The following is a 15,040-nucleotide window of genomic DNA, read 5'->3' on the forward strand; positions in this document are numbered from 1 at the left end:
GTGTCAAAAGCCTTGCTGAAGTCCAAAAAAATCACATCAGCTGGTTTCCCTTGGTCCACCATACGGGTGATCTTATCATAAAAGGAAATCAGGTTAGTTAGGCAGGACCTACCCTTCACAAACCCATGCTGGCTGGGGCCAATGACTGCTTTGTCCCCCAGGTGCGCCTCAATACGTTCGAGAAACATCTTCTCCATGATTTTACCAGGCACTGACGTGAGACTGACAGGCCTGTAATTGCTAGGGTCTTCTTTCTGACCCTTCTTGAAAATCGGCACAACATTTGCCAGCTTCCAGTCTACCGGGAAACCCAATGAAAAGTGGCACTAATCTCTTCAGCCCAAACCGTAAGATCCAAGTCACATGAAGTGAACTGCTTTTTCTCCCATATGGACCAATCTTACTGTGTAGCAGCCAAAGAGAGGGGAAGAGGCAGATTCTTGCAGAGCCCAGAAATGGTTTGGTCAGGCCCAGGAGAAGAGTCCCGTAGGAAGCCTGACTTTGCCAGACTCTCTCTGCTAGAGAATGTTTTCGTCCTCTACAGCTGCTCGTCAGGCAGGAAAGCAGGAACAAACAGCAGCTGTGTTTTAGAAAACTCGATATGAGTGATATATGATTTCACGAACAGGAGGGCTTACACAATGCACAGAGGCCAAGTACTGTGGAGGAGTCTTTCTGCTGTAGAGTCCAAGGACAGAAAAATAAAGATATCATATTTATAAGCAGTGGGAAAACAGAGCTCTCTGAATCAGCACTATCTGTGGCGATAAATTGTTAGCTGAACATACTAATTCTAATTTGTTTTCATTTGTCTCAGCAGGATATTGTCCCACCAAATACTTTACCACTTCATCATTTGTTGGTAATGAATGTATTTCTTGCAGTCTCTTTGCGGGATATTTATGATCACATAATCCACTTTTAACGTATTTACCAAATGAAGAAGCAAAATCAGGAAATGTATTATTTCTTCGCATTGAAATTACTGCATTTTGCATCACCAGAAAGCAAATGTGAAATTATAGCGTAACTTTCTAAACTAAAATATTAACGAATGTTACACATTTCAAATCTTTTTTTTTTTTTTTTTTTTGACTGGACTGTACATTCTGTTAGTTTTATTATTGAAGCTTTTTATTATTCACTAAGGAAATAAAAAGCCTTTTCTACTCTCAGACAGCAGGGAATGGTATCTAAGAGACTGATCTCTACCTATTCATACACAGGAAATGAACCACTGTATTTTCAATAACTCATTAACTGTTGTTTTGAAAATTGCTCCTATTTTACTTAAGACTAAGCTTGTTTTTAAGAAGAAACACTGTTTGTCAGTGTTATCAGCTATGATAAAAAATCAGTTTTGTCACCACAGTGAAGGGTGAGCATTTTAACATATGGTTGTCTGCAGCTAGACACATACAATTATGCAAGATCTCACAAATAGAATGTATTTACAAAAATGATGGTCACTAATAAGAAAGCACTGGCTGCTGGAACCTCACGTACAGAGCAACTTTATGAATATGCCCATTCTTGTCTACATACCAGTATTTCAAAGATTTTTCATCAGTTGTGTCTGAGAGTTAATACAATACGTAAAATGAGGACTGGACGTATGACAGCTTATAATATAACACTGAGGAGGAGATCAGTGTAGTTAATGATACATCGTATTAGATTGTCTTAAACAAGTTTTCTATACTACATCTTTCAATCTGTAGCATGAGTTATTATACAGTTTATACTGCCTTCTCTATTTCCACTGCTTATTGATGATGAGAGCTGAGCTCACTTTAAAATCAAAGAATGGAGAAAATTTGACTTCACTGAAAGTCTAGCACGATGGTTAAGGCACGAAGCTATGACAGAACTTCTGAGGGACATGTGCTAACTGTGCAACAGGCCCTGAAGTCTGTCTATGCCCCTGCTGAAACACACCCAACAGGGTATCTATCAATAGACATGGGGTCTTTCTTCTGCCAAGAGGTTTATGTCTGAGCCTTCTTTCACTCTTTCACTGCGGCAGGTAACATCTCACACATCCTCTCTCCCGTTAGGAATCTAAGTCATCTTTCTTGGCAGCGGGGCATTTTTTCTGGGCTCAGGGAAGACCTTTTCTCAATGAATAAAAGCTGAAAAAAATAAAATTCCAAATGCTTATCTTCAGCAAACAACACGAAGACCAAAATGGAAATACTGGAAGAAATGCTGGGGTTGTATATACACAGCCTGTGCTGCCCAATCAAGCAGTCCAGTTGCTTTTCCTCTGTCACTCAGAACCTATGTGCCACATGGTCAAGAATTTTGACTCAGAACTTTAATATTATTTAGAACCACATTCTTCTTGGAAAAAGGCAAGAAGGCAAAATACGGAAGGACCTAGTAAAAATAAATCAGCAAGAGGACAGACTGAAAGAGAGAAGCTGTGAGAAGAACACAGCAAAAGAGGAAAGAAGAAAATGCTAAGGAGAAATAGAGTCTAAGAGGATGTTGTTTCATCCACTTATCTAGCAACTGCTACTTGTGGAGGAAACTTGAGGTATAGAAGGGGCAGGTTGCTTCTCCACTCTAAGTGGACAGGTTTATCTACGGCAATTGGTAAAATAAAAACAAAAAACAGAGAAACAAAACAAACAAAAAAACACACATATGCAAAAAAAAAAAAAAACCCACCCTCAAACACATGAAAAGATAAAAGAATGGAAAGTACTTTTAATTTCTGCTCTGCCCAAAACAACCACGACTTATTTACAAGCATGATGCTCTCCTCCACTTGCACATGCTCCCGGGCTTACCTCTGGAACTGGGGAAGGAGTTGTTAAGCTGCTCCATCACTTCCTCCAAACCTGTGCTTGTGTCCTGGGGAGGGCTGAGCAGGTCATCCTCGCCTGGAAAAGAAATGCAAACCACTGCATTTAAGCCACTATGAAACCATTTGGTAACACCTTACTATTGCACATGTCCTTCACAAAGCTAAGGCTGGTCACTTAAACACAGTTTCTACTTAGTGTACAATGAAAATCGTCAAGGTGAATTTTGTTGACTCTTTATGCCTCTTATGCTTCTGTTTGTTTTTTTTTTTCTTTTTTCAGTGTTAGGATTTAAGTAAAATTAGACAATGAATTTTAAACAATTAACCCTGATTTTAACTTGTAACTAGGGATTTAAGAAGTAACCTGCTCTGGTAAAAGAAGTGGGGCAAAATGTCTGCCAGGAACATTTCGTTCTATAACTGATGCTCCTTGTTTCAGCTTCTCTTATTCTATTAATGGTAAAAGCAATTGCTGTTGTTAGTGCTGCTACTGAGGAGCTTTCTAATAGCGCTGGATTCATGCTAGCGCTGCTTTGCCTAGCTGCATAAATCAGTAGAAACCTAGATTCTCATCTGCATCAGTATTAATATTTCTGACAGTTTAATTGCATCAGATTGGCGCTCCAAGAACATTCAATTGTACCATAAAAGGGTTTAGCAGCAGTTTAATAAAGCGAAATACATTTCTCCCACTGAATAATTTCTATAACCTGATTATAGGGCAGTAGCTTAATGGGAAATTCAATATATTTTATTTTTACTGGGGTTATTTTGGTTGTGGTTTCCGATAACCAAAATCCATCTGTTGATTTTACTGTAGACCCTAGCCTCTAGTAGAAATAAAGCATCTGAAAAGAGAATGCACCTAAAGGATGCTTCGAATGACATTCTCCTTTTACCAGATTTCTTTTATCCCTATTAATACATAAAATTAATTTTGCCTGTTGTAATAACCACAGAGGTATATCCTTGTTTTGAAAATAACTTAATGACCCTTTATTCTAAAGTCTTGCCCTACTCAACTTCAGTAATAAACTACCTAGAAGCTAACTTGCTAACTGCCTAATAATCTACCTTGCTGTTAGCTTTAAGATTCTTTGTCAGTGCTCCATGCTAGTGGGAAGTCTACTAAAAGTGATGTTAAAGGAACAATTCAGGACTGCATAGATTCCATATTACTCAGCGTAGTGTTGTCCTCACCTTAGGACCAGGAGTTTCAAAAGACTGGCCAAGAATTACTTTTCACACCCCAGTAAACAAAATGGGTTAAAATATCTGTAAGAAGCTCTTAATTCATATGAACAGCTTCTTTTAATGGTCTAGAAAATGGCTGCTGAGGCTGCTGCAGCTTGTTCAGCTTTCCACTGGTGCTGGGTTCACAGAACAGAACAACCCAAGTCACATCACAAGCTATTTTTGCATTAAGTGTTGCACCAATAGAGGTGCTTTAGCAAAATAAGTGTCCTTCCAGCCTCTGCTGCATGCCAACGTGAAAACTTAGAGCAAGGTCTTACCACTTCTACCCAGGCTGAGTACCTTATCAGCATGCCTGAAGAAAACAGGCGTTTTCATGTTTTTCAAGTTTTTCTTCAAAAGAAGAGGGCATTAGCTCTCCTGTCCTGGCCAAAAAGAACTACCAAGAAAAACTACCGTGGCAAACTGACAACAGGTACTGATTTCCAAACATCCTGGTAAGTGCTGATACACCTTGAAATGTGCTTACCCTGAAGACTGCTCTATCTTTATTTAAAATACACTGTTTTTATTCTTTCTCATTTGGATTATCTTTCTAAGCATTTCATTGTAAACAACATAATAAAATAAGACATCAGCCAAGCAATCTTCAGATGTCAATTACCACTTTACCCAAACCAGTCTTCCCAATTTGTTTCTATAAGGTGCTTGGAGAGCTGGGTGGATGGCAAATGTTCTGGTAGTACCTGAATAAATTAAAATTCAGCAACAACCTCTGGGCTCACAGACCTCAGAGAACCTCACTACCACTCCAGTACCGGAGGGAAAAGTCAGCAATTAGGCCCTTCCCATTTGGACTCTATGCGAAGAAAAGCAGAACCTTTCAACTCGCTGAGGTGTCTCTGGTTATCAAAGGATAAGCTCTTCTATCTGCAAGTAAGGCTGAGAGTGCTGCTGCTTTTACCAAAAGGTTGGACACCACCAGTGCTGGAAAGCTTTTTACAGCAATCTCTCCTTGAGAAAGCAGAGACAGGAAAAAAAAAAAAAAAAAAAAAGGTCTCCTGTCAAAGAGAAAAATACATGAAAGCTGCCACGACATCTCATTGCCTGAGAGACCTATAGATGCTCAGCATTTTCTTGAAAATTATTACTCCCTCACTACTGGAGCACACTTCTTGTACAAAACCACTATATGAAAGCACTATTTATGACGCCATTCTGGTTCCATTCACAATTCTAGAATATTTTAAATTGTGCTTTAAAAAACTCTCAGACTAACAAATAATGCTTTCTGGAATGAAAGGTTACAATAAACTGTATTAGTTGCGGTTGGTAATTCTTTTTATAAACTCTGTTCCATACTGCTGACCCTGTTGCATTGCTGGCTCTCAACATGATCGTAGTGATAACGATTCAACATCTCACTGTCCTTCCACATAGTCTCGATTCAACAAACAAAAAAAAACAATTCATGTCTGAAGATTTGTTTCAAATAAGGAAGTTTTAGAAGATTATATGATTATACACATGTTAATTTATTCCAGTCTCACAATATAAATCTGAATAATTTTAGATCAAGTCAAATGAAAGGACGTACATTATTCTATTTCTGGCCTTCTAAAAGACAAAATATGAAACCCTAAGTTTCAATACGATGGTAGGGAACTACTGTCTTCCCATTTTTTTTCTTGAGTATTTTACTAAGCATGCTTTGTGCAATGGAATTCATGACGTTTCTTCAGAAAGTCAATGAAAATTATTCCACAGCAAAATATTTACTCACTAGTAATACAATTACATGATTCAAATCAAATTCCTATTACCTGTGATTGTATTCTCAACCCCAATATTTAACTTCCTACAATTTATTTCCTTTTTTTTTTTTTTTGGAACCTATAGAGCTATCCATCTTGTTTGATCCCAGCACAAGTTGACATTTTCACCCAAACTCAGGAGGGAAGCCAGACCTCCTTAATAAATTGCATCTCCCACAGCTACAGGGCCTCATACCAACGAGAACATCCCTTCCCATTCTTCTTCTCACTGGGATAGATTCTTTCACAAAACACAGTGAAAAGCTCCCACTTCTGCCTTCTACTTTTCCCAAAAGCCTCTCACTGATACACACTAAATACATTCTTGTGTATGAAGTTGAGTGTTATTTTCAGATTTCAAGTATTATCTTGCTGAAGTAATTTAAGTACATTTGCTCAAAGATGCTGCAATGGATGACTGCTTTGTCACTAACATAAAACCCTTACCACTTGCTAATAAATATTATAAAGCAGACAGGAAATCAGGAAAATGCTACAGAACAGTTACTAAAAGCATTGAAATAATAATAATTCCAACCTCAATCTACAGCATATTATTACTCAACCTTATTCCACAACTCGTATGACTTTTATTAGCACATCTGATGTGGTATTTAGAAAAGACACTAAATGAGCACTGCTCAAGAGAGACAGCTCTATCCTACTGCTTGAGCAACAACACATTAAAAATAAGATCACATCAGTTAACATGGGGATGATTAATCATACATTTAATCTCTTAGCCATAATTAATACTGTGTACGTTTAAATCAGCCATGTCATGCTTCATAGTGGAAAGTCAATCTGAATGAAACCGTTAGCTAGTTTTTTTATTATGTTTGTTTTCAGAATTCAAGCCCTAGCTTGGTTTTGCATTCCATGTCAAAATATCCATGGTACAGTGTGCATCATGATCAAAACCAAAAGCCTGAACCATAATGAGAATGTCAAGAGCCAGGTGACATTGAAGACTATTGCAAATGTCTAATTCATTCTCACTTGAACTAAACAAGGCAGCAGAGTAGTTTCTGCCTTTAAGGAGTTTTTGTTTTGTTTTGTTTTCTTGAAAATGGAATGTATATTTTTTATGACAATCTGAACTCAGTGAACTTACCCATGGTTTCTGAAGTCTGGCTGCCAACTACACGAAGAAGCATTGGCTGACTGCTGTCTGACCTCTGCAAAGAGGTAGAAGGAGACGATAGCGTTGTACCATTTACCTTGGCATCTGCCTGTGGCTAAAAATTGAGGAAAAAAGAAGAGACTGTTATTAACAGTCCAGTGGAGTTGCACAAGTCCTTGCATCTCTATATATATTTTATTAATTCAATAAATACACACTTTTTTTTTCCAAGTAAATACATCCACGCAAACAACTGATTTAAATTCTGAATAAAAAAGCAAGACTAAATAAGAATAATGAAGTGTGATTTTACCACTTGCCACTTGCAGTCTACAGAACAATTTGATATATTTTGCTGACCAGTCTCTACAGATATGATTTTGTGGTAGGTTATTGTTATTGATAACATTTCACATCCTGTTTGGAAAATAGCTATACTGAAATCTTAAAAAGAAAGGCCTGAGGACTCGCCTGCTCCAGCAGCTGCCTCAGCCTGTGCAGCTGTGACTCCAGCTGTTTGTTGTGATCCTCCAGAATCTGCATCCTGGCCTCCAGGCGGCCCTTGTGCTGGCGAAGCAGCTTTGCTTCTGCAATGAGCTCAGCATCGCGGGGACTTTGCGGAGAAACTGGCATCATCTCAGGTGGAGACGGCAGTGGAGACAATCCTTTGTGATCATGCTGTTGCTTCAAACGGTCATACTCTGCTTGCAAGTTTCTGTTGAGAAGTAACAAGGAAGCAAAGCTTTTTTAAGCAGAACAGGTTTATTTGGGCTGTCCTCTTCTAGGGGCAGTCAGAGTTGACGCCTCTCCCGCGATGTGACATCTGCAGCTACTGGAGAGGTAGGGGCTCTGCAACAGCACCTGCCTTTGGTTCTGCTAAATCCAAATCCATGCAGGATTACCTCTCATTGATTTGCACAAAGCAGATATAACACAGAACTGAGATACAAGCATTACCCAAAGGCTGTCTGCATCACGAGAGTTCCCAGTTAATTCCCTTCCAGGGCACATAAAACAGAAGGCTGGCTGGGCTCCAGACACCATCCTGAAGCACAAGTACAACGTGTCCTGGGTTCAGTCCTCAGCTTCCTGCATTTTATGGTTGCTAGCAGAAGTCAGACTGGCTCTTCACTTCCAAGCATGAATACACTCTTGTAGTAATTAGTGCTAAAAGAGCGATCAAAGCACTTCACAAACACTAATCAAAGCTTACACCACCTGGCCAACCTATTTCACAGATGAGAAAATTAAGACAGAAAGAAGGCCACAGAAAATTTCAGAAAAAAACACAAAATTCAAGAGTTCATTTGCAACTCTGCTGCCATTAATTAGGTCACATCATTCTCCTTTCTTTATATGTGCAATTGCATTTACAGTCTAGCTCTAAAATTAAATCGCAGTGTATTTCACTAATTTGGGGGGCTATAAGTTTTACCTTCTTTCAGACAGCATTGCCTACGGTGCTACAGTCTACTGTGACTTTATGGCACTGTTAAGCTTGTTCTATTTCATAAAGCTCCAGTTTTACTCCAGTAATACTATCCATAGATTAGTATGATCTATAATGGTCCACATGAAAAAAAATCTACCAAGTAAGAGCACAGAAGGTAAGAAACTGAAGCCTTGCTGGGGTTAACACAGTCCGACAATGCAAAATTAGTACCTGGCAGCAGAAACTTTGTACACCAGGGAGGCCTAATAACCTGCACTGGGATCTTGGTGCTCTGATGTTCCTTTACTGCTTCCCAGAGGGGGGTAAACGGCTCCATAGACAGTAGCCTGCTAACTGCTTACTCATCACAAGCAGCGACCCAGATTTTATTTTTTTTTCCAACTTGCTCCTATTTGAGCTTGTGAAAACAGGTACTTTTTCCAGTTTTGCCTGCAAACCCCAGTACACTCTGACATTTTGGTCTGGAGGCTTAATAGCACCTCAGAAACCTCCCAAAAAACATCATTAAGCTCTGAAGCATCTCTAAAGGTGTGTTATTGTGACCAGAACAAGAACTTAAGCGGTATGCATCATTTCACATGGATAAGGAAATGATGCCAAGGATAAGGACAGACCATTGACTGTTCTTCAAACACTGCACTTCTGCCCCTTGGCAACTGTACGATGGACACGTCCTAACCTGGAATAACAGCGGCAACCCCACAGGGGTTAAATGGCATGATCCCTCCTCTGCAGGAATTTAAGAAGGTGAAAAGAAAACTGAAAAAAAAAAAAAAAAAAGTTGATCCTTCTTAACTTCAGATTAACCTATAATTCAAAATTTCTTTCTCTAAAATCCACACAAGGAGTGGACAGAGACTTAGAAAAGTGTTCAAGCTGTTAGAAATGATCTATATTCCTTCTTTTCATCATTCTGTTAATAGCTAAAAATGCAATCCCATGAAGAGTTGAGGACAATTTCTCTAAGAAAAAAAAACCTACATAATTGACAAATGAGAAAAATGCATGGAAGACAAACCAAGAAGGTGCTATAAAAATCAGTTATTTTCTTCCAAATCAGACATTTTTTAAAGGAAGATTTTTTTGCTTTAAGTAAATATAGAGTTTAAAGTTCATGGAAATTGTCTGGAAGAAAGAAGGGTTATGCTGGGTGTTGCCTTCCAGATGACTTAATGTCTTCTCATACTGTAAGCTGAATGAACTGGTGAATAATTAATAAACATACTAAAGGGAATAGAAATGAGAATGACAGCAGTATCACACTGAGTCTTATTACACACTAAAGTTTATACAGGATTGATCACTGAGCTTGTTTTTCACCAAGTCTGTAGATTGTGGCTATCGCTGCCCTGTAAGGAATTTCCCAGATGCGTGGTTCAGGCAATACTCTACTAACAGTAAACTTAAAAGTTTGAAGGTTTCAAAGTGCTGTAAAGCAGAAGATAAAGTACCACCCTAAGGGAAGCTAAACAAATGCCCCTGCTGATGCTTACAACATAATCAGGCACTTTGTTACATAGAGATCTACAATTTTCCCCTCAAATATCAAGACAGAGAAGCTCTACCAGTAAATATATTATGGAAAACAAAAGGAGGATCAGGGAATAATTCAGACGAAAATGCTTTCTGTCTTTCATGTCTGATACAAAACAGTTAAAAACTCTTTCTGAATTACTACAGAAAAAGCATGTTGTAAAAGGATTCTGCACATTATCCACATGGAGGTGTCTGAATTTATGAGTTCTACAACACAACGCAGTAATTCTGTTAGAACAAGGAATGACATTTTGAAGAAAGCCCAAGAGTTTGTCCTGAGTATCTGTGTCACTGAGTTTTGTATCTGTACCTTTTCATTCCAGTTGCAGAGTCCTTAGTCCAGAGAATTAGGATTCATTATATTGACTTCTTTCCGAGCCGTAAGGGCGACACAGATTGCAGTAGTATCAATAATAACAGAGATTGAACATACAGGGTATTGTATTTACATAGGGGAAAAAAGGCTGGAAGTCAGGAGAAAGAAATCATTTGAAAACTGCTTTAAGACCACCCTAGAGGAGAAAACAATCTGGTTTTATTCCCACCTCTGGAACAGTTTTAAGCTCTGTGGTGAAACCGAAATGCTGCTGCAAGCCAGGCGTCGAAGGAACTGTCCACAGCCCTCAGAATATATCATCTGTGTCCCGAGGAAAGGCGCTGTCTTACATTTTCAGCATTAAAAGGGAAGTTAGAGAAAGGGGAAGTGAAAGCATAATCTCTCTAAATGAGTGTGACTGAGCAAGGATCGGCAATATTCAGAAAGCCAACCTCGCTGGGTGACTGGGCAGCTTTCACAACTGGATGTCACAAACAAACAAAGCTGATGCATCCTCTGATCACTGGGAAAATATGTTCGACTTCAGTAAAAGAAATATTCAAAGAAAAAAAACCTGTATTTCATTAACCATGTCTGCACCTCTTTTAAGCATTCAGGAAGAAAAATAACAGAGGAAGCATGCAATGTAACCTTGATTTATGCAACTGTAAAGATCTGGGTAGTAAAGAGCTCATGAGTTATTAATCACATCTATCACTGGCAAGATTAATTGCTTGGTAAGGGAAATCCTAGTGGACCAGATTTGCTGAATGTTACTCTCAGAGGCAATTGCAAATTTTTGAATTCGGGTTATTTTTCATCTACCTACAGCAAACCAGTGGTTTGAAGAAATGGACAAAGCTGGTAACTGAACCATGTACTACCTCTATGCCTCATTAGAGTACCACTATTTGCTTATGATGCTTCACACTTAGAAGATTTACTTCTACTTCTTCAGTGCCAAAATAAATACAAAGAGGAGTCACAGCATATTTAGAAATACATCACTTTCTAGCTATTGGCAATGATACAGAAGAAACTTAGCTGAGGAGGCCAGTTATCATTTTTCGGGTTTGAAGCAAGACTCTTGCTGCATGAAAACAGGGCAGCTTTGAGATTTGGGATGTTAGTGCTTCTCCAGCGGCTCACAGCCCACTGTGCTCCTACTACAAGTCAGGAAAGCAAAGGAAAGGCAAACAGATGAGCCTGAAGGCGTCATTTACTAGCTTCTTGTTACAGAACAGCTAAAAGCTGGGAGAAAAACATGAAGAGAACGAGAGAGAAGTGTCCCTTTTACAGAAGTATTTGATTCAACTAAAATACTAGGCAGCTTTCATCTTTTTTAGCTGTTAAAATAGCAGAAAAAAAATATTTGCAAAAATAATTGAGAACATCTCAAAACAAAACCATGCTTTCTTTTTAATGCCAGTATGGTACATCCTAGTCTATAACTTATGTAATGTACCTCTATAGATGGACACAAAAAATCTGTCCCATCTGTTTCAGAAAGACATTCACTCCTAAGGAAATTTCAGAACGATTTTAGGGCACTTTTGTAAGTGTCTGCATTTTTGTCTTATACTGCAATATAGTAATACTGCCTTCTACAGCAAGATTACTTTATGTCTATTGGATACATCAAGAAATGTTCTTATCACAATATTCAAGGAGATGTAAAACTAAGCACAAGTCTGAAGGCCGAATGCTCAAATGAAAAAGTTTCACCAATTGAAAATATTCTGTAAATTGCTCACATTTTAGCAAATATAAATTATTTAACAGTCAAGTTTTAGGCATACATAATTTACGGAAGTCATATTCACAACTACTAAAGCACCAAGCTCTCAAATTTCTAGCAGATAAATAATTAATATCTAAGAACAGGTCTTTGGAACTGAAAAAAAAAAACAACAAACAAAAAACAAAACCCAAAAAACATTCAGAAGTGTGTCACGGCTAGGTTAGTTTATGATTTGGATAATACATTTCAGAAGAATTCAAAATAGGCAACAGATCTTTTAAAACTGTCCAAAAGCAAACCTCAAAATTTCAATTTCAAAGAGTCTTTTTTATCTGAATAGCAAGTCAAGACGGAAATATTTGGAGACCAGAAATTGCAGCTGAAAACCAAATGGAGGTCAGAATTTTATAAACAGCTCAAAAGAGGTGAGGAAAAATAAAAACAGAAAGCAAAAGGGAGAAGGGTTTTTTTAAAAAAGTAGGAAACTGTGGAGAGCAGAAGAAAAAGAGAAATGACAGTGTTTTGTTATCTTAGTATTACTTCTTGTAGTACTGAATGCAACTTTCCCAATAGCTGTTGTGAAGTGAATGCAAGTGCTGACCATAACTGTAAAATAATACAAGACACAGCAAGGACAGCTAAATCTTCATAGTCAAAAATCATCAGAAGTGTATGCAGCAGACGTTTTGTCAATATAGGCATGAGAAGATGGCTGTTTATCTAACGCTGCTACCCTTCTAGCCACTTGCCTTCCCAGGAACAAGCATCACATCAGCACCAGAAAGGAGACGCACTCCTGTGACAAGACCCGAGGTATTTACAATGGAAATGAAACAGCCCAGCTGCTTCAATGCTGGGCTGAGGACAGGGAGATCACAACATGTTTTGTATCAGTCAGCCCATTATCCAGCAATAGATTCACTGAGTCTTCATGCTGGAGCAATAAACAACATTTACTCAGAGGATTTGTTAGAAATAATGTGAAGAACACATATTCACCCTCTAGAGTCAGGTTGACACAAGGGATTAGATCACAGTTTGTTGATTCCCTTTGGTAACAGCCAAAAAGGCTTGAATAAACTCATCGGAGAAAGACTAGAAAACAGAAATCTAAGCAGACAAAACTTTTTAAAAGACAGGTAAGTATATGAATTGATCCTGACTGATCCTGTCTGAATGGTTTATTTTTGTGACAGGAATCAGCGTTTCCTTCATAAAATCATGGTCATCTGGCTGTGACAATCTATCAGGACAATAAGCAACAACCTGTTCTCTTTTGAACTGCTGCCTCATATTTTAAGTACAAGTTATTTATAGAGGTTTGCAGAGACAGATGCAGAGAGACAAAAGTCATGATTTTGTCATAATCAGTGAAAATCACAGCAGTGTGACTTCCAGGCTGTCCTACAGAAACAGACCTCTCAGTCCCTGCTGCATTAAGCCCTGAATCACCCCAAATAGGAGAGGTTGTTTGTGGTGGCATCCAGCTAAGAACTAAATCTCCAATAGTAGGAATGAAAAACCAACAGACAAGCTTATATATGCTCAAGCTTATACTTTGCAGCCCTTGTTTAACTGACAAACTTTAAAACAGATGTTTTTATGGTATAATTTTTGCCAGAGATCTTTATATGTGTTACTCCTCAATGGTAGTTATTATATTAAACAAACATCGTATTAAAATATGAGGTATAAACCCCCAAAAGGATTTCTTTAGCATATTTAATTCTATAAGTCCAGGTTCTATTAATGTTCATATACTACCTTTCTCATCCAAATCTTGGCTGCTTTAAAAGCCATCCTCCTTTCTAGTCAGCAGCTTGTTTTGTATACAGACAGAAGAACATTCTGATTTCTGTTCTTCTTCCATGATTTACTACCTGGTGCTGTTTAAAACAATGACACCCCTTCCATGAAAACTAAGCTATATTACTGTTTTGTACTAATTAGCCACTAATTCTTAACTACTAAAGTCCTGAAAATGAGAAATATGATGGCTTTTTAAAAAACGTTGTTTCTCCTACACTTTAGAAAGTACTTGGGCTTTATGTACAATGCCGTAGACGTCTGGAGTTAGTTTCAAAGAAAATCTGACCGCTGCTCATTGAGGAAAGGCTTTATTTACTACAGCTTTCTGTCTGAAATCCCTTCTCCATCCTTTATGCCTCATTGATTCTCTACATTCTCCCAAATCCTCCTGAAAAACGTGAGTTCTTGACTGTACCTCTATTTTTCACTCTCCTTTCTATCAGCACTTCAGAGCATTTACGTATTAGATGGAAAGAAGCTCTGAACAATGCCTTGTCCCTAGCTTTAATTACACCTGGCCATGAGGAGTTCAGTTATGTTGCAGATGCTAGTGGACCATCTGCAGAGTATGGGAAGTCAGTGTTTTCATGAAGAGATGGGGAGGAACGCACAGGGGTCTGTCAGACATCATGCCAGAGTTTTCCAAGCAGGCTGGAACATAATCTCCAGCTATTTCCTCTGCTACTAATTCCTCACAGAAAGTAGACTTTAACAGCTCAATCCTCAGTTTAACCTGACCTGAAGATTTTGTATTCTGATTCTGAGAGGGTACAACACTACTGGAAACAAGGGCATGAGAAAATACAGGTGGATTAAAATTAACTTTTATAGCAAAATTACAATTTTAATGAAAAAGCCTGTGTGAAAGAAACTAGTAGTTAAATCAGTTACGTCTGCCCCTGGAGATTTATAGGGACAGGTCTACAGAAAAATAAAACTGCTATTTATGGAGAACAGGCTCTATTCTCTTCCTGCTTGAAGCATTTTACTTCTACAGAAATACAGACCTAATCTGCAAAGGAGAAGCTGATGCAAGTCCAGAAGGAAGCACAAGACAGATTTACACCTTCCTCCTGTTCCAGGTGACAGAATTGCTTATTTCAGGCTTCTCTATGCCAAAATCAATTCAAGGTGTTCTGCAAGTCCAGGCTCTGTTCTCTGTAAAGAATCCCAACCACAGTCTCATAGAGATGATGGGGTGATGGAGGCACTATAATTAATTAGAACCATCCAAAGACTTCT

At 38.4% G+C, this 15,040-nt stretch overlaps 1 protein-coding gene across 20 annotated transcripts in view; it reads right to left on the reverse strand.

The window, feature by feature from the left end:
- The window catches only part of DMD (dystrophin), a 1,236,775-nt gene that overhangs the window by 16,559 nt on the left and 1,205,176 nt on the right, over positions 1-15,040 (reverse strand). For all 20 annotated transcript variants that reach the window (XM_072027522.1, XM_072027514.1, XM_038175527.2 and 17 more), the window contains 3 exons: positions 7,415-7,658; positions 6,935-7,058; positions 2,796-2,888 (listed from right to left, as the gene is read on the reverse strand). In XM_072027522.1, coding sequence (XP_071883623.1) covers positions 2,796-2,888; positions 6,935-7,058; positions 7,415-7,658 — 461 coding nt within the window. The remainder of the gene's footprint in view (positions 1-2,795; positions 2,889-6,934; positions 7,059-7,414; positions 7,659-15,040) is intronic.

The sequence above is a fragment of the Anas platyrhynchos genome, chromosome 1, assembly GCF_047663525.1.
Source record: "Anas platyrhynchos isolate ZD024472 breed Pekin duck chromosome 1, IASCAAS_PekinDuck_T2T, whole genome shotgun sequence".
Taxonomy (NCBI): Eukaryota; Metazoa; Chordata; class Aves; order Anseriformes; family Anatidae; genus Anas; species Anas platyrhynchos.